Genomic DNA, 23,729 nt, shown 5'->3' with positions numbered 1-23,729 from the left:
CTCTTCGCATAAGGTGGCCAAAGTACTGGAGCTTCAGCTTTAGCATCAGTCCTTCCAAAGAAATCTCAGGGCTGATCTCCTTCAGAATGGACTGGTTGGATCTCCTTGCAGTCCAAGGGACTCTCAAGAGTCTTCTCCAACACCACAGTTCAAAAGCATCAATTCTTTGGTGCTCAGCGTTCTTCATAGTTCAACTCTCACATCCAAACATGACTACTGGAAAAACCATAGCCTTGACTAGATGAACCTTAGTCGGCAAAGTAATGTCTCTGCTTTTGAATATGCTATCTAGGTTGGGCATAACTTTCCTTTGAAGGAGTAAGAGTCTTTTAATTTCATGGCTGCAGTCACCATCTGCAGTGATTTTGGAGTCCAAAAATATAAAGTCTGACACTGTTTCCACTGTTTCCCCATCTATTTCCCATGAAGTGATGGGACCAGATGCCATGATCTTAATGTTTTCTGAATGTTGAGCTTTAAGCCAAAGTTTTCACTCTCCTCTTTCACTTTCATCAAGAGGCTTTTTAGTTCCTCTTCACTTTCTGCCATAAGGGTGGTGTCACCTGCATATATATATACACACACACCCTTTTAAGTTTCTGATAGTAAATATTTGCACCTCTTTTCTTTTTTCCTGTGATGGTTTTCTGTGGTTACTGTAAATATACTGTATCCAGTTCTTTGCTTCTACTTTCAATTTTTTAAACTTGTCGATTGCACAGAACATGTGTTTATCCTCTATTTTCATAGCTAATCTGATATTCTTTGATTTTTAACTGGGTCAGTATTTTTATAGTTAAAATAATTACTAATATACTTGCTTTTAAATCTATTCTTACTTTATGAGTTGTATTTATACCAACTATTTTACAGTTTTGTTTTCCCTCTTTATCTTTTCTTGGATAAATTACTCTTCACCTTTCCTTTTTCCCTTCTGCTAATTTGTAAGTTATTCTATTTTATATTATTTCAGTGGTTACATAAAAGTACAGCATGTTTCCTTATCTATGATTAAGTTTAATTAATAGATTTACCCTATTCCCTGAAAAGACAAGTAACACAAGACTTTTAATCTTATTTATCTTCTCCCAACATTTTTGCATTTTAATTCTACCCTGTTTTTTAAGTGCCATTAGAAAGTGTGGTTATCATTATCTAAGTAATGTTCATGCTCTTTTAATAGTTTCCAGTTTCCAGACTAGTTCTGTATTTCCTACATTGTACTGTAATAATTTTTTCTGATATTTCCTCTGGTTAACAATGCTGCTGTCTTCAGTCTGTAAGCAAATCGTCCATTTAGTTTTGTATGTTGCTATTTCATTTTCTGGAAGTGGGGCTTAGTCCTTCATCAGGCCTGTAAGGACACTCCATATTTCCCTGCTTCCTCAGCTATTCTGAAGTTTGTGCTAAAATATGTGCCAGACGATTCCAATCCCCAAGACCCTTCTCAGAGTCACTTCTCCTGGCTCTCATTCCCAGTGTCACGCTTTCCGAGTTCTTTGGCATCTTGACTATGTCCAGCTTATTACGTTATAAAAGCACGTGCGTGTTTGGTGGGGGTGGTGGGAGGCAGTGTAGAAGATGGCAGGACTCCCAAGGCTTAGACTAAAAGTATCTTCTTCACAGAGGAGCACTAATACATCTGCCTGCCACCTGGAGGCATTTCCCCTGTGAACCACCTGAAAATCAAGACTGCTGCTTGAAACCCAGTGAGACCCTGGGCTATAGATCATCAGGAAAGCGGGCCCTGAGACTCTGGTTATTTTTCCCTCTCTCTCTCTCTCTCTTTCATCTTTTCCTGCTTTGCTCAGGACCAAGGCTTTCAGACTGCTTCATGTTTATGCTCAGGGGCAACCCACAGGGCCCCAGATGAACAAGAACTCTTCACCCTCCACATTGGTTGGACCCTGGGCCTTGACTTTTATCCCTCTTGCCCCAAGACAGCACCAAAATCAAAGGCCAAATTGCTTAGAAGACAAATACCTTTAGATATCCCAGACTTCACTTAACGCATGTAAGAATTAAAGATTAAAAAAAAAAAAAAAAACACCTGAATTGGAAAACCATAGCTCTAAAATTTCCAAAACTGAATGGAGTTCCTACCTTGATTGGTGTTTCAAGGCTTCCTAAAGCCTGAAATTGCCTCCCTGCCAGTTAAGATTCTAAGACTCACAGAGGAAAGCCACAGGTAAAGAAAGACCACACGGCTTCTGACCTCACGCTCTGCTTCCTTGACTTCTTTGTGTCAGCCTTCCCCTCTGGGACCATCATGCCCCTTCCCTCCTGTACCACCTACGCTTCCCCCATACCCTCAATTCCCCCCACTAATTCTCTCACCAAACCTCCCTTTCCCCTGAAATTGTCTCCACTCCCTTTTCCTCTGAACTTATCAAAACCTGCCCCTTAAAAATTAAGCCTTCTGAGGAGCCAGAGCCTAAACACTGAATTTCTTATCTTCCCTGGACTAAAGCTGAACTGTGAGACCAAAAGATTTTCCCAAATCAACCGACAATTTTTACAGATTTGCAGAGAAAGTTAACATAGACCTTCAAACTTATCAACCTGGTTTCTCTGACTTCTATCAGCTACTTCATATGTTTGTCAGACAAGGCCAAGCCCAGCATTGGATGAAAGCTGGTACTTGGAAAACTCCTGGAAGGTCTCTGAAATTGTGTTAGTAACTATATATAATAGCCCAACAATTTATTATAGGATCAAGCTAAGGAAATTGTTAGGTAGTTTTGTCAGGCAATTCTTGGGACTTTCCCAAAGCCTGTTAACTAGAACACCGTTCAGTCTTCCACACAAAAATCTGATGAATCTCTCAATGACTAATTACCCAGAGACTGGCAGTTGAGCTACATAACTGAACAGGGGACCAAGGCTCCGAAAACCAAATCAGGTCTCTTCCGACTAAGAGACGAAGTCTCAGGGCAGCAAAATTATTAAAAATTATTGCATGCCCACGTCCACATGAACCTCCTAGTCCTCCTGACTAAAGTCTTTTCCAGCCTCTGTTGCAACAATGCCCTGCAGACAAAGCGCCTGAGAGGCCAGTCCAAGAGAACTGTCAGAACACTCTCCCTCGCTGAGCTGAAATCTGCCGGCTGTGACTTCCACCGCTTCTAATACTGATACGGAGGAAAGTTTGCAGCTTTCCACACACACGTCCTCTGTGTATGTGTGTATACACACACTTTCTGCAGCCATGTAAGCTTAGGCACATCATTTAATATCTCTGAGTCAGTGTCATAAAATGTGATTTACAATGATGCCCAGGCAGAAGGTAGAGAATTCAATGGGATAACATGCAAATTACATGTGCTTTGGAACACACTAAGGTGTGGATTGTTATTAATGCTGTTTGCTTTCCCTCTCCCCTGACTTCCCCTACACGGTACTAATCTTAAATAAAACAAAAACACCAGGGCTCCCTGGTGGCTCAGTGGTAAAGAATGCACCTGCCAATGCAGGGGACATGGGTTCAGTCCCTGATCCAGGAAGATTCCACATGCCGCACAGCAACTAAGCCCATGTGCCCTAACTACGGAGCCCGTGCTCGAGAACTCAGGAGCCGCGACTACTGAAGCCCAGACTCCTAGAGCCCGTGCTCTGACAAGAGGAGCCCTCACAGCCGGAAGCCCGTGCACTGCAGCCAGAAAGCGGGCCCCACTCACGGCAAGGAAAGTCAAGCCTGTGCACAGCAAAGGCCTAGCACAGCCAGACTACATGCAAACATGCATACACTACTTTTATTTTTATTTTTTCAATTTTATTATAACTATTTATTTTATTTTTATGTTTATGTTTACTTTATTTTACTTTACAACACTGTATTGGTTTTGCCATACATTGACATGAATCCACCGCGGGTGTACATGCGTTCCCAAACATGAACCCCCCTCCCACCTCCCTCCCCATATCATCTCTCTGGGTCATCCCCGTGCACCAGCCCCAAGCATCCTGTATCCTGCATCGGACATAGACTGGCGATTCGTTTCTTACATGATAGTATACATGTTTCAATGCCATTCTCCCAAATCATCCCACCCTCTCCCTCTCCCTCAGAATCCAAAAGTCCGCTCTACACATCTGTGTCTCTTTTGCTGTCTCGCATACAGGGTCATCATTGCCATCTTTCTAAATTCCATATTATGTGCTAGTATACTGTATAAATTACTTTTAAAGAAACACCAAATAGCCTCAGAATATTTGAAGATCTCTGTGATATGCACCCATAACCCAGTCCACCTTTTCCAACGTGAGTCAGCTGGCAGGTATCTTCTCAGTGAAGACCATCTCTTCTGGATCCTGAGCAGAACCCAGGGTGGATACTCTTTTTGGATATGATTTTCCTCCTCTTTTCTCTTTTATCCTCTATAGAGTCAAGAGCAAAGCCTGACTTCCCTGTGCCTGTAAGACAGTAGCAAAGATGAGGTTTCTGAGAAAAAGGAGTCAAGCCATAGGACACAGGCCAATGCTAAATTCACTGATTCTGGTTCCCATTATATTCTCAGAAGTTATCAAATATCACTTGTGAATACTTATCTGTAGGTTATTAAGGTGCTCATAGCTGCCCAGACAAAATCTTAACGTATGATGCCAAATGGGACTGGAACACCTCAAAGGTGGAATTCAATGCCTTGATGTATTAAGCATGGTCCAGGAACAAACATCCTCCATCTTCAGTTTTAGATGCCTAAGGTATAGGAACATAAAATATATCTAGACTTTTGTCGTCATGTCCCGGAAGTTCTGATGAATGAATGATAATAGAGAATACAGAGAATCTAATATGGTCATTGGTCTTCCCTGTTAGCTCAGCTAGTAAAGAATTTGACTGCAATGCAGGAGACCTGGGTTCAGTCCACTGGAGGAGGGCATGGCAACCCACGCCAGTATTCTTGCCTGGAGAATCCCATCGAAAGAGGAGCCTGGCAGGTTACAGTCCATAGAGCTGCAAAGAGTCAGGCAAGGCTGAGCAACTAAGTACAGCAGGCAGCCCAGCAGGGTGGTATCACAGGAAATCATCCTGCCACACTTCTACTGGCAAAATGTGTTCTCAGCAGTGCCGCAGGCTCTGCAGTGCCTAATTTCTCGAGGGCAGACTTTGAAGGGCTGAGTAGACTATTCCACATCTTGCTCGGTTCCACTGTTGCTCCCTGGTACTTGGTCATAAAGAGAGAAACATAATAGTAGGGGGTTATCTACAACTAAGAGATGACATACCAGGACTGAAGGACAGAAGATGCGACTCAAAAATTCTTAGGGGTGAATTAGATTTTCTAATTACACTTAGCTGCACGTGCCCTGAACTGTGAGATAGAAAGACTGAACAATTTTGTAGCCATATGCTGGAGGTTCTGGGAAATGATTCAGCAGCACCCCTCTTACCTACCCCCAAACCAAACCACTTGCCACATCCCGTCCAGACAAGTTAAGAAAACGCATAAGCCTAGACCCCGAGTGAGATGGGAGGAGAAAGAGACCATTCACTCCACAAACTTAAGGTGAGACCTTTAGGTCTTGTGAGAACAAAATGCTCTGGGGGAAAGGAAATGGTCTGGTGGACAAAGATACCGGGGAGATAGAGATTCAAGTGGGGAGTAGAGGGTGGGGGGGTCTTAAGTGTGTTTCAAGGTCACATCAAAGGCACCATCACAAAACTCTTCTGTCTCATTCCCATTCAGAAACACAAAAACTGGTTTTTCAGGTTCTGATTTTCATATTTGCCCCCCAGTTTGCTGGGGGTAGGCACACTGTTCTCACTCAAGACCACCTCTTCTCTCGTTTCCTCTATAATCTTCTCCCTACTCAGCACTCCAGATATCTCACCACTCACGAATTTTACATCTTCAATGCAAAATCCAGACCTTACTCTTTGTTGGCTAAACAAAGATTAGAGTAGGCAACAAGGAAAAAATTAAAGAGTGTCTAGTGTTTACCCAAACTCTGGAAATCCCATAGAAGTATATCTGCCCTGCACACATTTTCTCTCCACATCCCTGCCCTCTCAATTCATCATTACTACAGAGACAAAACAGAAGTACCCCTTCCCTACTCTATCACATAACTTAGATTCTCCTTCACTGACAGATATTTCCTTAAAACAGTCTTTAATCTTATACTAGCACCCCAGACATTCTGACTATTTTCCTACACTCCTAATAGAAATGCAGGGATAACTCCTAACTGAGGCATGAATCCCTTCTCAACAACGTGAATGAGACTCATGGTCGATCAGCTGAGGCCAAGTTCTGAACCCTTATGCCTATAGGTTCTTGTTTTAGGTATAACAAGACAATGATCAGGCTCAGGGAAATCGATTTATAGCCACAGACTCAAATGTCATGCATGAATGTAAGAAGGTGATAATGTGGCAATGTCATATCATTGTCACTGCCTGCAAGAAATGGCCAGGCCGACTTCCAGTAGGCGCTAATCATGAGAGGTTAAAGTCCAAGGGGATTACCCATCATGAGCCAGGCATGACATTATTTTGCGTGTTGGGGGAAAATATCTGGGCTCAAAGGATAAACTCAAAGAGAATCTATGATCCAAACAAATTCTTCCATCATAATACGGTAGCCACGGAGGTACCTTTAACTTCTAAGAAAACCAGAGTCATACATTACAGATATGGACAGATACTTTTTTTTATTCAGCACCCCCTTAACATTTCCCCAGAATACAGAGGGAACAATACAGGAAAAAACAATAGAGGAAGTGGTCAAGTTTGTAGAGCTACAGATAAGTTCACAGACTTTACAATCAGATCGCTCCACTCTTTCAAGCTGAGTGAAGTCAGAAAAGCTGCTTTACTTCTCAGAGCCTTAGCTTTCTGATGTGTGACACGAAAGACATAGCCGTGCTAATGCAGAGGGTTGGAGTGAGGACCCATGATCAGTGATCAAAAACCGTAGCCAGCATTATAGCGTCAGATATAATTTCTTTCATTGGTTCAGTGGACTGAAGCACGCCTTTTCCAGAGAATATTTTTTTATTATTACTTATTTTACTTAGACACAGAATCTGACAGTTTCAAGCCATAGATGGTATTTAACATCTCTTATTGAGGCTCCCTTTGGTCACATCTAGGATGAAATTTAGCCTCTCCACTGAGGCTTTTCCCAGGTAGGGGGTCTTTCTTAGGAAAGTTCCTGAGTCATGCTCTGTTCCATGTGAAAAATATTGTCAAATGGTTACAGAGATTGAGCAGCCTTCGCAGCACAACTAAACAGAGATAAGGTAACAGAGATTTCAGAGACAGCACAAGCTAGCGATGTAGCACTTACAAAAATAGTTTGGAAAAGTCACTAGACAGAAGGATGATGGCACCACTCAACAAACAATACAGTGCTTGGGGGATGGAGACAGTGTACTTCCCAGAGTACAGTACTGTATTCAAAATCTCCAGTTTTAGAGGGTTAGGATGAGGGGTGGTGTGAAGGAGGCTCAAGGCGAAGGGAATATATATATATACACTTATAACTGGTTTGCATTGTTGTATGGCAGAAACCAGCACAACACTGTAAAGCAATTATCTTACAATTTCAAAAAATCCAGTTTTCAATGAAAATATGCAAATACAAAGAAATAAGAAAGTAAGGTCTATTCATGGAGGGAAAAAAAGGGAACTTGATAGAAAACAACTTTGAGGATAATTAGGAAAGGCAGAGGAACCAGAGATCAAATTGCCAACATTTGCTCTGTCATAGAGAAAGCAAGGGAATTCCAGAAAAATATCTACTTCTGTTTCATTGACTATGCTATAGCCTTTGACTGTGTGGAAAATTCTTCAAGAGATGGGAATACCAGACCATCTTACCTGCCTTCTGAGAAACCTGTGTGAGGGTCAAGAAGCAAGAGTTCGAACCTTACATGGAACAACTGACAGGTTCAAAATTGGAAAAAGAATATGACAAGGCTGTTTATTGTTACCTTGCTTATTTAACTTATATGCAGAGTACATCATGTGAAATGCTGGACTGGATGAATCACAAGCTGGAATCAAGATTGCTGGGAGAAATATCAACAACCTCAGATAAGGAGATGATACCACCCTATGGTAGAAAGTGATTAGGAACTTGAGAGCCTCCTGAAGAGGGTGAAGAAGAGAGGGAAAGAGGCAGCTTAAAACTCAATATTAAAAAAACTAATATCCATGACATCCGGTCCCATTACTTCATGGAAAATAGAAGGGAAAAAGGTGCAAGTAGTGACAGATTTCCCCTTCTTGGGTTCTAAAATCACTGTGGACTGTGGCCATGAAATTAGAAGATGATTGCCTCTTGGCAGGAAAACTATGACAAACCTAGATAGTATATTAAAAAGCAAAGCCGTCACCCTGCTGACAAAGGCCTGTATAGTTAAAGTGATGGTTTCTCCAGTAGTCAAGTACAGATGTGAAAGTCGGACCATGAAAAAGGCAGAGAGCTGAAGAATTGATGCTTCCAAACTGTGGTGCTAGAGAAGACTATTTTGAGTCCCTTGGACAGCAAGGAAATCAAACCAGTCAATACTGAAGGAAATCAACCCTGAATATTCATTGGAAGAACTGATGCTAAAGCTGAAGCTCCAATACTTTGGCCACCTGATGCAAACAGCCTGATGAAAAGACCCTGATGCTGGGAAAGATTGAAAGCAGAAAGAGAAGAGGGTGACAGAGGATGAGAGGGTGGAATAGCATTGGACTCAATGGACACGAACTTGGGCAAGCTCCGGGAGATGGTGAGGGAGAGGGAGGCCTGGCGTGCCGTAGCCTGTGGGGTCACAAACATTTGGACACAACTTGGCAACTGAACACACAAACACTGTTTATACCAGACAAAGATCTTAAATTGACTGTATTAAAAATTCTCAAAAAGAAAAAAAATACTCAAAGAGCTGAAGGGACCATCAAAGGAACTAAAGCAAATCAGAACAATATATGAAAATAGAGAATGTCTATCTGTTCAGTTCAGTTCAGTTGCTCAGTTGTGTCCAACTCTTTGTGACCCCATGAATAACAGTACGCCAGGCCTCCCTGTCCATCACCAACTCCCAGAGTTCACTCAGACTCACATCCATCGACTCAGTGATGCCATCCAGCCATCTCGTCCTCTGTTGTCCCCTTCTCCTCCTGCCCCCAATCCCTCCCAGCATCAGAGTCTTTTCCACTGAGTCAGCTCTTCGCATGAGGTGGCCAAAGTACTGGAGTTCAGCTTTAGCATCATTCCCCTCCAAAGAAATCCCAGGGCTGATCTCCTTCAGAATGGATTGGTTGGATCTCCTTGCAGTTCAAGGGACTCTCAGGGGTTTTCTCCAACCCACAGTTCAAAAGCTGTCTATAAAGAGATACAAATTAAAAATCTGGAACTGAAAAGAACAATAAGAGACACAAAAATTTCAATAGAGAATTTCAACAGTAGATATGACTAGGCAGAGGAAAGAATAAGTGAACATGGAGGGAAAATAAAATAATTCAGTCTGAAGAGTGGAAAGGAAAAAAGAATGAAGAAAAATGAACAGAATTTAAGGGACCTATGAGATACTATCAAATGTACTAACATATGCATTCAGGGAGTCACAAAAGGAGAAGAAAGAAGGGTCAGAAAAAAATACTTGAAGAAATAATGGCTAAAAAGATCCCGAATTTGATGAAATATAGGAATGTAAATAACAAAGAAGCCCAACAAACTCCCAAATAGTCTCAAAGAGATCCGCACTGAGACACATTACAACCAAACTGTCAGAGCCAAAGACAAAATCTAGAAAGCAGCAAGACAGAAGTGATGACTTATGGACAAGTGATTTTTCAATGAGACTAATGCCCAATTTCTCATCAGCAACCACAGAGGCAGTGGCATGATATGTAAATTGCTGAAAGAAAAAGATCTGGGAACCACAAATTACATATCTGGTAAAAGTGCCCTCCAAGCATGAACAAATAAAGATGCTCCCAGATAAACAAAAGCTAGGGGAATTAATCATTGTTAATGCCCTGTAGACCTGCCCTGGGCTTCCCTGGTGGCTCAGCAGTAGAGAATTCACCTGAAATGCGGAAGACACGGGACTTGAATGTTTGATCTCTGCATTGGGAAGACCCCCTGGAGGAGGGCATGGCAACCCACTCCAGTATTTCTTGCCTGGAAATTCCCATGGACAGAGGAGCCTGAGGGCTACAATCCACAGTGTCACAGAGTCAGACACAACTGAAGTGACTGGGCAAAGCCCAGCACCCAGCCCCGCCCTCCTAGAAACACGAAGGAGCATCCTTTAAGCTGAAACACAAAGACACCAGATGGCAACTTGAAGCCAAATGAAGAAAACAAAATCTCTGGTCAGAATAACCACATAGATAATTATAAAATCTAGTAGTATTTGTATTTTTGGCTTGCAATTTCTTTTTGTTTCTCATATGATTTAAAAGACAAATGCATAAAACAATAATTATAAGCTATGTCAAAGGACACACATGGATAAAGGGGTAACATGTGACAATAACAAGGTAGGCAATGGAGCTGGATAGGAGCAGAGTCAATGTATATTGTTGAGGCTGCACTGATATGTATTCAAAGTATATTGTTATAAATTTAGGGCATTAACCATGGTAACCATTAAGAAAGTAACTTCAAAATATACAGAACAGGAAATGAAGAGGGATTCAAAATAGCACACTAGGGGAAAAAGTGATCAAATGCAATAGCAGACAATTTTGAAGAAACAGAAAATACATAAAACAGATAAAAACCAAATAGCAAAATGGCAAAAGTAAGTCCCTCATTATCAGCAATCACTTCAATTGTAAGTGGATTAAGCTAACCAAGTAAAAGACAGATTGAGAGAATGAATTTTAAAATATGATCTAACTCCATGTAGTTTGCAAGAGACTTCTTTCGATCCAAAGATTAAAATGGTTGAAAATGAAACAATGGAAGAAGATATGCTATGTAAATAGTAAACAAGAGGAAATTGGAATGGTTATACCAATACTAGATAAAAAGGATTTTAAGTGAAAAATTGTTAAAAGAGACAAAGGACATTATATATTGATAAGAGATCAATTAAGAAGACATAACACACCAAACATCAGAACTCTAAAATACATGAAGCAACATTGAGAGAATTGAGGAGAGAAATAGTTTTATAAAAATAGTTGGAGACCTTACTTTCAGTAGTAAATAGTACCTCTGTAAACCAATTAGATTACACATACTCCTCAAGGGCATATGAAGAATTCCCTAGGATAGACCATAGGTTAGGCCATAAAACATTTCTCAATACATTTTAAAAGACTGAAATAATACTTCAGCAATACGTGAGCCATGAACTTCCAGATATTCAAGCTAGTTTTAAAAAAGGCAGAGGAACCAGAGATCCAATTGCCAATATTGGCTGGATCATCGAAAAAGCAAGAGAGTTCCAGAAAAACATCTATTTCTGCTTTATTAACTATGCCAAAGCCTTTGACTGTGTGGATCACAATAAACTGTGGAAAATTCTGAAAGAGATGGGAATACCAGAGCACCTGACCTGCCTCTTGAGAAACCTATATGCAGGTCAAGAAGCAACAGTTCGAACTGGACATGGAACAACAGACTGGTTCCAAATAGGAAAAGGAGTATGTCAAGGCTATATATTGTCAGCCTGATTATGTAACTTCTATGCAGAGTACATCATGAGAAACGCTAGGCTGGAAGAAGCACAAGCTGGAATCAAGATTGCCAGGAGAAATATCAATAACCTCAGATATAGAGATGACACCACCCTTAAGGCAGAAAGTGAAGAGGAACTAAAAAGCCTCTTGATGGAAGTGAAAGAGGAGAGTGAAAAAGTTGGCTTAAAGCTCAACATTCAGAAAACGAAGATCATGGCATCCAGTCCCATCACTTCATGGGAAATAGATGGAGAAACAGTGGAAACAGTGTCGGACTTCATTTTGGGGGGCTCCAAAATCAGTGCAGATGGTGACTGCAGCCATGAAATTAAAAGACGCTTACTCCTTGGAAGGAAAGTTATGACCAACCTAGACAGCATATTCAAAAGCAGAGACATTACTTTGCCAACAAAGGTCCGTCTAGTCAAGGCTATGGTTTTTCCAGTGGTCATGTACGGATGTGAGAGTTGGACTGTGAAGAAGGCTGAGCGCCAAAGAATTGATGCTATTGAACTGTGGTGTTGGAGAAGACTCTTGAGAGTCCCTTGGACTGCAAGGAGATCCAACCAGTCCATTCTGAAGGAGATCAGCCCTAGGATTTCTTTGGAGGGAATGATGCTGAATCTGAAGCTCCATTACTTTGGCCACCTCATGCAAAGAGTTGACTCATTGGAAAAGACTCTGTTGCTGGGAGGGATTGGGGGCAGGAGGAGAAGGGGACGACAGAGGATGAGATGGCTGGATGGCATCACTGACTCAATGGACGTGAATTTGGGTGAACTCTGGGAGGTGGTGATGGACAAGGAGGCTGCAATTCATGGGATCGCAAAGAGTCGGACATGACTGAGAGACTGAAATGAACTGAACTGAACTGAGTACAAATTGTCTTTTTTAACCACAGTGGAAGGAAGCTAGAAATGAATGAAAAAAGGAAAACTGGAAAATTCACAAAAAGGAAAATATATGGAAATTAAACAACACACTCTTAAGTAACCAGTGGGCCTAAGAAGAAATTATGAGACAAGTTAGAAAGTACTTTGAGACAAGTGAAAATGAAAATGCAACATACCAAACGTATAGGATGCTGTGAAAGTCATGTTCAGAGGAAAACACATAACTATACGTGAGGACATTAAAGAAGAAACATTCTTAACCAGCAACACAACTGTAAGCCTAACAAAATAAAAACAGATCAAACCACTCAAGCCAGCAGATATAAGGAAACACTAAAGATTAGAGCCAAACAATCAAAATAAAAAGAATCAACAAACCAAAAGTTGGTTCTTTGAAAAGATCAATAGAATTGATACACTTTTAGCTAGACTAACAAAAAAAGAGAGAGAGAAGATTCACATTACTAAAATCAGAAATTTAAAAAAGGGGACACTACTACCAACCTCATAGAAATTAAAAGAATTGCTAGAGAATACTATCAATGTTTGCATACCAACAAATTAGATAAAATCAAGATGAAATGAACAGTGGCCTGGAAATACAGAAATAACCAAAGCTGATTCAAAAATAAATAGGAAATCTAATCAGACTTATGACAATAAAGATTGAATCAAACATCAGAAACATTCTAACAAAGAAAATCCTAGGCTACTCTGGTGAATTCTATAAACATTAAAGAAGAATTAACACTAGTCTCACCCAGACTTGTTCAAAAAATTAAAGAAGGGGGAACACTTCCTAATACTTCCTACTATCATCCCAAGTATTTTAAATGCACTGCCATGATAATAATCTGTCTGTGAGACATAAGCAAATGAGTAATATTTTTGCTTTCTACTTTCCAAATTTTCTTAATGAACATATACTACACACAAATAAAAAGGCTAATTTTATTTTTAAAATTTGTACTGGTGGGCAAACTAAGTTCAAAAAAGTAACGTTTGATAAATGTATTTGGTTTGATAAGGAGGATATTTACCCTGAAATTATGTCTTTTGATGCATAATATTCCTCAGAAAGCTGTAAAGTACAGACTACGTCAAGATAGACACTTAAATCCCCAGACTCTAACCACTCAGAGATTCTCTGTTGTTCTTGAACAGGGCTGGGTTTGGACTATTTAGAAAGAACTGTCCTTTATTTCCATACAGCAAGGTCTTCAGCAGAGTTGTTCAGCCAGTGTGAGCCTCTAATGCGCCTGGCCTGCTGAGTCTGAAGTGCGGCCCTCTGGACACAGCACAGACAATACTCAAAGGACAATTATTGGTCTTCACTCACCCAGCATGCTCTCCCACTTCACATGGCATGGGCCACTTAGTCATCCAAACATCCTTTGGCGAACCAGCCCTTTCCCAGTCTTAGTTCAGGTGGTTTAAGTGGAATCCGCCCCAGCCTACTCAAAGGAGGAATGACCTAGGCTTATATCAATCTGTAGATTCAGTTTCTAGAGTCATAGTGATTCGTTAAATTAGACCAATAAATGTCAAGTGCACTACGTTTGTTTGCGAAACATGGACAAGAGAAATGTACTCTATCACTCTGAGTATTTGTAAGTTTTTTAAATGGTGGGGGTTTTTTGGTTTCTAATTAATTTATTTTAATTGGAGGCTAATTACAACATTGTAATGGTTTTGCCATACATTGACATGAATCAGCCACGGGTGTACATGTCTTAGAAAGGAAGTTAAGTGGATGAGTGGATGGCTTACGGACTTAGTAGGGGACAGGCGAGCTCTGTGCATCCCTGGACCACAGCCCTTCCCATGCTGCACTCAGGTCATGGATGTCTCTTTCTCCTCCAGCAGATGGTCAGCTCTCTAAGGGAAGCAGATGCATCTCCAGTGTGTTCGGTCATAACATAGAGAAGAGCTTAAACCCACATCTGCTCAAGAAATTATCCTCGGGACTTAGCAGCATGGAAATGAGGCCCTGATGGTTCTACCACTGGGGACTCTGGTTTCTGGGCTCTACTACCCCTGCTGGTCGATACCACACCCTACAGTCCCCACCTTGTCCTCTTGGGTTCCTGCTCTGGGCTGGAACAAGTGCTCTACTCTGAGTCATCATCTGTGGGTACTGGTGTGGTCACTGGATGATTCTCACACAACCACCCAGAGAACGTCATCAGGCAGATGCAGTGGGGGCGGGGCAAGCTCTCATAGAAAGCCTTTAGGATGAAGCATCGCAAACCCGGAGGGGAACACGAGATCACTGAGTCCACGGACACTGCGTTTCTCTCCAGGAGGCTGGGGGATCTGCAAGAGAGCCAGGAGGAAACACCAGCATCTCCATCCTGGGCAGTCTTTCTCGGAAGATGCAGCCACTTCTGCTCCTGGTGGCCTTTCTCCTGACCCCCAGGGCAAAGGCAGGTGAGTGACCATCCCCATCCCAGGGGCCCAACCCCACCCTCCAGGTGGCACAGAGGTCCCGCCCATTCTGCATGTCCCTGATCCAGCTATCCACCAGGAAGGAACATTCAGAACACCAGCTCCCATCCCACCTCATACCAGGGAGTATGATGCTGGATAAACCGCCAGCAGGAGAGAGAGAGAGCAAAGCCTGCTCTCAAGAGGAGCCAGTGGGTACCAGCCCCTCCTCCAGCCCTCCCTTTGCCCTCTGGAAAGTAGAACTTTCCCAGAAGTGATGGCAGATGGTCGCAACCTGGAGAAAAGAAAATACTAAATAGCCCCTGAAGAGGGCAGAGTGGGTCTGGCCTCTGCTTCTAGTTACCTCAGCATCTGCTTGGCAGACCCTAGAGTTGGTGCCTCTGTGTTTGCTCAACCCCTAGACCCAAGGCCCTTTACCCAACTCGACTTCCCTGCCCAGGCCCTCAGGTGCTCCTCTCTTTCAAGGATGAAGCCAGTGTTTGGTAGACCTGAACTGCTCTGCTTCCCAGAAGCACACCAGCACTGGCCATACCAACAGCCCCCATCCAGAGGCCCACTGTGAGCAGGGAGGGTGCAGGAGGGGGCATGGTGACTCCTTCATGCAGCCAACAAACACTCACCGGGCACTTACTACCAGTCAGGCCCTGGGAAAGAGGCTATGGCGACATCTAGGTCCCTACTCTGAATTCCTGTGCCCTGGAAAACAGGGCTATCCTGAATAAAATAGGGTAATGGGGCCCTTAGAAATTCACCTGGAATGAAGCACAGGTGGGGGAGGAATTTTCAGAAGCCTCTAGGACTTTGCTATTCCTAGGACAGGAATGAAAAGTGCAAGTGTTGGTTGCTCAGTCCTGTCTGACTCTTTGCGACCCCAAGGACTGTAGCCCACCAGTCTCCTCTGTCCATGGAACTCTCCAGGCAAGAATACTGGAGTGGGTTGCCATTGTCTTCTGCAGGGATCTTCCCAGCCCAGATATCGAACCTGAGTCTCCTGCATTGCAGGCAGATTCTATGCTCACCTCCAATTATGTGTGGGAGACAGATTTGCAGACCCAGACAGCTGCTCTGTTCTAGAGGAGGAAGTTGAGCCCCTTCCCAGCCTCCTCCCGCCCCACCAACTCCAGGCCAGGCTGGACTCCCCAGTGCCCAGCAGTTCTGAGCATGAAGCCGATGCCAACAAGGTACACAAGCAGAACAGCCCTTTTCCTTCAGGGGAGATCATCGGGGGCCATGAAGCCAAGCCCCACTCCCGCCCCTACATGGCGTATCTTCAGTACTGGAATCAGGACGTCCGGCGTAGGTGCGGTGGGTTCCTGGTTCGAGAGGACTTCGTGCTGACAGCCGCTCACTGCCACGGAAGGTGAGGAGCAGCAAGTAGCCGGTACCTTTCTGAACACCCTTGGCAAGGGAGCCCTGCCTTTTTTCTCCAGGAGCAACCAGGCTGTTAGGAACATTGAGCCAAGAGGGTTCCTGGGAGGGCAAGAAAGAGGGGGCCAGGAGAGTGAGAGGGTGAGAAAGAGGGAAGGTCGCTGCTGGAGGTGTTGCTGAAGGGAGAGAGAATAGACATAGGGCGCGCCTGGATATCAGAATGTAAACTGACGCAACCTCACATGTGTCCTAGGGCTAACTGCCCATGGAGAACAGTTATGCTCTTCACAGTGGCTCCAGAATCTGACCTTGGCTGCCAAGAAACAGACAGTACAGACAGCTTAGCCCCCAGGGCCCTCCTGGGGCCTGCATTTCCCCTCAGTGGCAGCCTTGCCCTGGAGTCACCTGCCCTTCATGGCTCCAGGGCTGTAAACCCAGAGGTTGTGACCCCCATCTCTTGCTCTGCTCTCTGTGAAGCTCAATCAAAGTCACCCTGGGGGCCCACAACATCAAACAACAGGAGAGGACCCAGCAGGTCATCGGGGTGAGAAGAGCCATCTGCCACCCAGACTATAATCCTAAAAACTTCTCCAACGACATCATGTTATTAAAGGTAAACCGCCCTGCTTCTCATGCCCTCCTGAGATCAGCTCGTTTCCCGTCCCAGGACCTCCTACCCCTTTCTCCCCTCCCATCCTGGCCACCTGACCAGTCCCTGTGGCTCAGGACAGAGAAGAGACACATCAGCATCATTGCCGTGTCCAGGCTTGGGGACCACTGGCTGAGCCAGACTCTTGTCTCTTCCCATCAGCTGGAGAGAAAGGCCAAGCAGACGTCAGCTGTGAAGCCCCTTAGTCTGCCCAAGGCCAAGGCCCGGGTGAAGCCAGGACAGGTGTGCAGCGTGGCCGGCTGGGGGAGGGACTCCACGGGCACCTGCACTGACACACTGCAGGAGGTAAAGCTGACCGTGCAGGAGGATCTAGAGTGTGAGGCCTACTTACCCGAGTATTATAACCACACCAACCAGCTGTGTGTGGGGGACCCAAACACAAAGAAAGCTTCCTTTAAGGTGAGAATCACAGCCTACCTTGCTTGGATCTGGGGAGAAGGGTGTTGGCAGAAGATCTGGGACCTGGGGACCACCTCACCCTCTAGGCTTGGGATCTCTCTCAGGAGTAAAAGGGGGAACAGCAGGAGCTGGGAGGACCTAGAGCCTCTGCAAGCCACGTAAGACCTGCAGTGAATGCCACCCTGGCACTCCTCCGGAAGGGAGAATCTGCCACGCACTGAGGCTCAGGTGTTAGAAAACCAGGCTTCCTGAGTGGGAGGTGGACCGGTCCAGGTGCCTGCTCAGAGCTGAACCCACCTGCTTACTGAGCTCCCCCTCCCTGATCAGTGTCAGCCCTCCCAGCTGCTTCCCTGTCCTAAGAGCAGCCTGGAGCCAATAGCCAGCCCTCAGCATCTAGACAGAGAGGGGACGGAGACCTGGGGGCAGAGAAGGAGCCGCCCCCTGGGGGAAGTGAAGCAGGGACAAGGTCCAGGTCAGGGCTGGCAGCCAGGGGCCCATAGACCTGCCTTGCCCATTTGTCTTGCCCAGGGAGGCCTTGCAAAGTGGCCTTCTTAGAGAGGAGTCTTGAAATGGCAGGGTGGGAGAGAGGGTAGGACCAGGAGGAGAGCAGACTCAGTCCTTCCGCTTCTCTGTCCTCAGGGGGACTCTGGAGGCCCTCTCGTGTGTGACAATGTGGCCCAGGGCATTGTATCTTATGGACAAGAAGATGGATCAACTCCTCGGGCCTTCACCAAAGTCTCAACTTTCCTGCCCTGGATAAAGAAAACCATGAAAAGCCTCTGACTGCAGGAACCAGACCATCTTCCCTGGGGCTAATTCAGAATCACACTGTGGGGTTGGAGGTGCCCATAGCTCAATAAATGTCTCTCAGCAGAGCTCGAAGGGCTGGTTGCTTATTTATTCACTGACTCCTATTCTCAAATGCTCACTGTGTGTTTAGAAAGGCAATGACAGGATTCTGCTGTTTTCTGCTCCTCCTCTCCCCCCTCCCACCATCTCTTCCCCTGAACCCCATGCAAAGCTGTCACCCAGGTCTGCTTCCCCACACCTGTCTTCCAGGGCCGGCTGTCCCACCAGGGCTGAAGCTGAGCACCATCAGGGGAAGACACGAACCTCTCTGGTCCTGGGGCTCAGGGTGCGCTCCTTAGCTCCTTGCTCTGGGTACATGGCAGGGAGGAGTGGGTCACACCTTGGGTCCCCGACACCAAGAGCAGAGCCTGGGGCTGCAGCTCCAGGACAGGGACCCTCCTACTGGGGAGGGGGGCTACGTGAGCTGACCTTTAACCTCTACAGCCAGGGGAGCTGACCCAGAGCTGGGCTGGTCTCCTGAGAAGCCCCTCCATCTCACTCAGGCTGAGTGTCCTGCTTTGCCCTCCAAAGAGCCCAGGGCCTCAGCTCTGCCTCCAGTCTCCTCTGCCGCCCCTTCTTCTCCATCCCTGCCCATCACTGCACGTCCTCAACAGGGCCACCATCTCCTGTCCCCTCCAGACCACACTGATCTCTGCTGACCCCTTCCTCACATCCCTCCCACCCTGCATACCCGAGTCCCATGGGGTTCCAGCAGGGCCTCACCACTGACGTGCCAGCCCAGCTCATGCCTTGGCAGAGAGGGATCAGAGGGACCAGGCCTGTGCTGTACTGGGCAAGTCCACATCGCTGGGCCCCATCTCTCACCTGGGCAGGGCCAGCTCAACCCCTCACATGCAGCCCAGTGTCCCCCATGTGCTCAGGGATCCTGTCTTTAGTAGGGCTGAAAAGTGCATTGGTTTTCATCCATCAACACCAACGCTGATGGAACACCTACTAAGTGCCGGACACTATGGTTGTACAACGGACACAAAACAGGCTCTATCATATCAGTTCAACTGTAACTGAGAGTGTCAATATCGTCCACATTGTCTATATTCCCTCCCTGTCTTGAGTCCATTTGAGGGGCCTACATCTCTGTGGGTAGTCCACAGGGACAAAGATTTGTGTTCTTTTTTATTGCTGGTTACACTCACAGGATGTTGTTATGTGTGACTCTCTAACACCAGTTATTTGGTTTCTAGACAAGAAGATACCTCTCTACTCACTGGAGCATCCTCGTCCCCTCCGGGAGGGGGCAGCAGGGAGGGAAGAGATGGAACATGGGCAGCTTTATGTGTTTTACTCTAAAGATAGCAGGCAGGAATGTCCTTGCTCACACTCAGATGGTAGGAACACCCATTTGAAAGGCAATTAGAATCTGACTCTAAACACTCATCCATGGGATGGACCAGAAACAGGCTCCCTCTCACGGCTGCAAGCTCCTGCCTGTGCAAACCAAACTGCAGTCAGGGAGGCCCACGAGGTTGGACAAATGGAGAAGCGCCTCTGCTCTTAGGCTGTCACGGTGACTGCTACTCCATCGGGTCCGAGACAACCTCACTTTCATCCTCGGGAAGGTCTTGGTTTGGAGAGCATGTGAATTTTGCTGGGAAAGATCTCCCTGTCCTGGTCTCCCCTCGCCAGACGCTTCCATCTGCCATCCCTCCAGGCTCTTGACTGTTGTGCTGAGCTGCCTGGGAGCTAGGTGTGAGTTCCAGCCGTTGGCTGGTGCCTTCCTACCCCTACACACAGCACTGTGCTTCTCTGGGGCATGTGTCAATATTCTAGGCTATAGTTACCCTAAAGGCAGGCCCTTTCCCCTCTGGTTGTGCACAAATCAACAAATCACGCAGCAACAATCTCCTAGTGACCTGGGGAACATTTACAAAGGAAGAGCAGTGATGACACAGCTTCTGATTCGGAGCTGAAAAAAATCGCAAGATTTTCTAGGGCCCCAGCTCCTTGATTGAAAATCACACAAAGGGAAAACAAAGAAACAAAAAGGTACTGTTTAAAAAATGAGCCTAGCCACATACATATTCAGCTCAAGTATAACATTTACTTTGAGGAAATGATTCTGTGGTTTGAAAAAGTTTAAGAATATCTGTTGCAGACTTGTCTTCCTTCGAGAGATGAGGGAGACAGTCCCAGGAGGGACAGTGAGCGCCTGGAGACCCCACAGAGTTAAGATGGAGCCGGGGCCCAGCCAGGCTTCTTGGTGAGCTGGTCTGTCTGCTCATGGGCACATACAGAAAGAGGTCGGTAAGCACCTAAAACATACTGATTTCTTCAAACCTTCTCCATTGAATTATCCCCCAGCTCCCATCTTAAAGGAAACAAATCTTCCCTTGCTTAAATATTTCTGTAATGGAAATAAAATATGACATACAGCCATGAAATTAAAAGACACTTACTCCTTGGAAGAAAAGTTATGACCAACCTAGATAGCATATTCAAAAGCAGAGACATTACTTTGCCAACAAAGATCCGTCTAGCCAAGGCTATGGTTTTTCCAGTGGTCATGTATGGATGTGAGTGTTGGACTGTGAAGAAAGCTGAGTGCCAAAGAATTGATGCTTTTGAACTGTGCTGTTGGAGACGACTCTTAAGAGTCCCTTGGACTGCAAGGAGATCCAACCAGTCCATCCATCCTAAAGGAGATCAGTCCTGGGTGCTCTTTGGAAGGAGTGATGCTAAAGCTGAAACTCCACCTCATGCGAAGAATTGACTCATTGGAAAAGACCTTGATGCTGGGAGGGATTGGAGACAGGAGGAGAAGGGTGGACAGAGGATGAGATGGCTGGATGGCATCACCGACTCGATAGACGTAAGTTTGAGTGAACTCTGGGCGTTGGTGATGGACAGGGAGGCCTGGCAGGCTGCGATTCGTGGGGTCGCAAAGAGTCAGACACGACTGAGGGACTGAACTGAACTGAAGAGTAAAACATCCCTGTAGATACCGCTAAGGAAATTTCACTACTCATCAAGGCCTCTCCCATCACTTTTCCTTCTGTCCAGACTCGCAAGAAGAGTCAGGTACCAGCATACTGGTAGGGAATTGACCAGCCAGCTCTGGGGGCGATGGGCCTAAAGGGATTCAAATCTGCGCTGGTTTGTTTTGGGACTGGGCACTGGAACAGGGATGGCTCCACCTTTCCAGCCCATGACCATGCTGCTGCCAGTACCACCCAAGTTCTAGACTTGCAGAACGTTAAGAGTTTATTTCCTATTTCCTATCTTCATATCCCAGCCAACACTGCTTTTGGTCAACAAACACGTTGCTCCATGAAAACAATTCAGCGACTGTTTCTCTTTTTCCAGAGGCATATTGCTAGACTACATTCCTTCTTCAGTCAGGAGGCTCCGTCCACCTGTGTTACTCAGGTAGGAAAGAAAATCACATCTAAGCATGTAATGGTCAAATTAATGAAAATCAAAGAGAAAGAGAAGACCTGAACATAGACAGAGAAGAAAAGAAAATATTTCAGAGGAAACAACAATCACAACTTTCTTGTCAGAAATCAGTTCAGTTCAGTTCAGTCACTCAGTCGTGTCCAACTCTTTGCAACCCCATGAATTGCAGCACGCCAGGCCTCCCTCTCCATCACCAACTTCCAGAGTTTACCGAAATTGATGTCCATCGAGTCGGTGATGCCATCCAGCCATCTCATCCTCTGTCGTCCCCTTCTCCTCCTGCCCCTAATCCCTCCCAGCATCAGGGTCTTTTCCAATGAGTCAATTCTTTGCATGAGATGGCCACAGTATTGGACTTTCAGCTTCAGCATCAGTCCTTCCAATGAACACCCAGGACTGATCTCCTTTAGGATGGACTGATTGGATCTCCTTTCAGTCCAAGGGACTGTCACTAACCCACGGTCATTTGCAGGTGTGCCCTAAAAGGACAGGAATGGAGCTTGGCTTCTGTGCCGTGATGCTCTCCCCTGAACGAGAGAATCCCAGGGCCAAAGATTCAGGAGCGCACATTCACAGTCGGAGTACCAGTCCTGCAACCTGGGATTAAATGCAGAAAATGTGCCTACAGGGCTGCAAAACCTCCTCTGCTCTTTTTCAGCCTTGTTTCTCCCTTCGATCTACTGTTAACAACGCCCTCCCCCCACCCACCGCTGCTTTTTTTAATCTACAGACTTTCCTGAAAGGACCTCACTTAACATACTTTCCAAACTCAAGCTTCCCAAGGAAAAGAGCCAGGAGAATATCAGCATTACACGCTTTGTGTGCAAAGCAGCCTGGAGAGAAGGGCTTTCTTGCATTCTTGTGGGAAAGATAGAAACCCCAATCTCCTTACTTGATAAACAGTTGACTAAACAGTTTCTATAGGTTTTAAAGATGGTGTTGATTAGTTTAAAGAAACTTCTCTACACTTTGGTTTGTTAACAGGTTAATCTTTGTTATCAACAGTGGACACTGAATTTTATCAAATGCTTTTCAGTTTGTTAAGATAATAATATGATTTTCCTCTTAGATGTGTGGCAAATTAATTGATCTACTGGAGAAGGAAATGGCACCCCACTCCAGTACTCTTGCCTGGAAAATCCCATGGACAGAGGAGCCTGGTAGGCTTGCAGTCCATGGGGTCACTATGAGTCGGACACGACTAAGTGACCTCACTTTCAGTTTTCACTTTCATGCATTGGAGAAGGAAATGGCAACCTACTCCAGTGTTCTTGCCTGGAGAATCCCAGGGACAGGGGAGCCTGGTGGGCTGCCGGCTATGGGGTCGCACAGAGTCGGACACGACTGAAGCGACGCAGCAGCAGTAGCAGCAAGGTTAAATGAGGTCTGTATCAGTGTAAACCTGACAGTGCTCATAATGTATTAACCTTTTCAGATATTTTAGACTACTTTCAAGAGTTGGTACTTTGAGCAGGATTTTTGTGTCTATGAATCACAAATGAAATTAACCTGTAAATTTCCTTTCTTTCTCTGTTATTTGTATCAAGACTATGGCAGTCTTTTCAAGTGAGATGGGTAGTTTTTCTTCTTTTTCTCTTTTCTGGAAAAATTTCTAGGTTAAAAGTTTTCCTTCCTTGAATTCCAAAAGAAATGTACAGTAAGGAGTTCAAAGTCACTTGGAAAATTTTTGATTGCTGATGTAATTTTCTTTGATAGATCCAGTATTACCTGGAAAGTCTGCAATTTCCTATTGAGTAGGTGTTAGGCAGTGATATTTCTACCTTGTCTAAGATTTCAAATTTATTAACAGAAAGTTTTTCATTACAGTCTTGGCTTGTTTTTCATTACGGTATTGGCTTATCTTTCAATGGTCTGCAGCACTGGTTAAAAATATATATATATATATACATATATATATATATATCAGTTCAGTTCAGTTGCTCAGTCGTATCCAACTCTTTGCGACCCCATGAATCACAGCACGCCAGGCCTCCCTGTCCATCACCAACTCCCAGAGTTCACTCAGACTCACACCCATCGAGTCAGTGAT

The 23,729-nt window shown here is 44.9% G+C and overlaps 1 protein-coding gene across 1 annotated transcript; it reads left to right on the top strand.

Moving 5' to 3' along the window:
- Nucleotides 1–14,607: 14,607 nt before the first annotated feature.
- On the top strand, nucleotides 14,608–18,289 carry LOC138423179 (granzyme B-like). Its single transcript, XM_069558783.1, has 5 exons — nucleotides 14,608–14,961; nucleotides 16,192–16,339; nucleotides 16,825–16,960; nucleotides 17,159–17,416; nucleotides 18,056–18,289. Exons 1-5 carry the CDS (start codon nucleotides 14,907–14,909, stop codon nucleotides 18,197–18,199), a joined length of 741 nt encoding a protein of 246 aa, XP_069414884.1. The 5' UTR covers nucleotides 14,608–14,906; the 3' UTR covers nucleotides 18,200–18,289.
- The last annotated feature ends 5,440 nt before the right edge of the window (nucleotides 18,290–23,729 follow it).

Source organism: Ovis canadensis, chromosome 18 (genome assembly GCF_042477335.2).
Source record: "Ovis canadensis isolate MfBH-ARS-UI-01 breed Bighorn chromosome 18, ARS-UI_OviCan_v2, whole genome shotgun sequence".
Taxonomy (NCBI): Eukaryota; Metazoa; Chordata; class Mammalia; order Artiodactyla; family Bovidae; genus Ovis; species Ovis canadensis.
Note: the sequence above shows the minus strand (reverse complement) of the source record. Positions and strands in the feature narration are given on the sequence as shown.

Bases quoted from the DNA above. Each gene is read 5' to 3' on its own strand.
- LOC138423179 (XM_069558783.1), top strand. From the start codon at position 14,907: ATGCAGCCACTTCTGCTCCTGGTGGCCTTTCTCCTGACCCCCAGGGCA. The intron at 14,962-16,191 runs GTGAGTGACCAT...CTTTTCCTTCAG, and splicing joins GACCCCCAGGGCAAAGGCAG to GGGAGATCATCGGGGGCCAT. The intron at 16,340-16,824 runs GTGAGGAGCAGC...CTCTCTGTGAAG, and splicing joins GCCGCTCACTGCCACGGAAG to CTCAATCAAAGTCACCCTGG.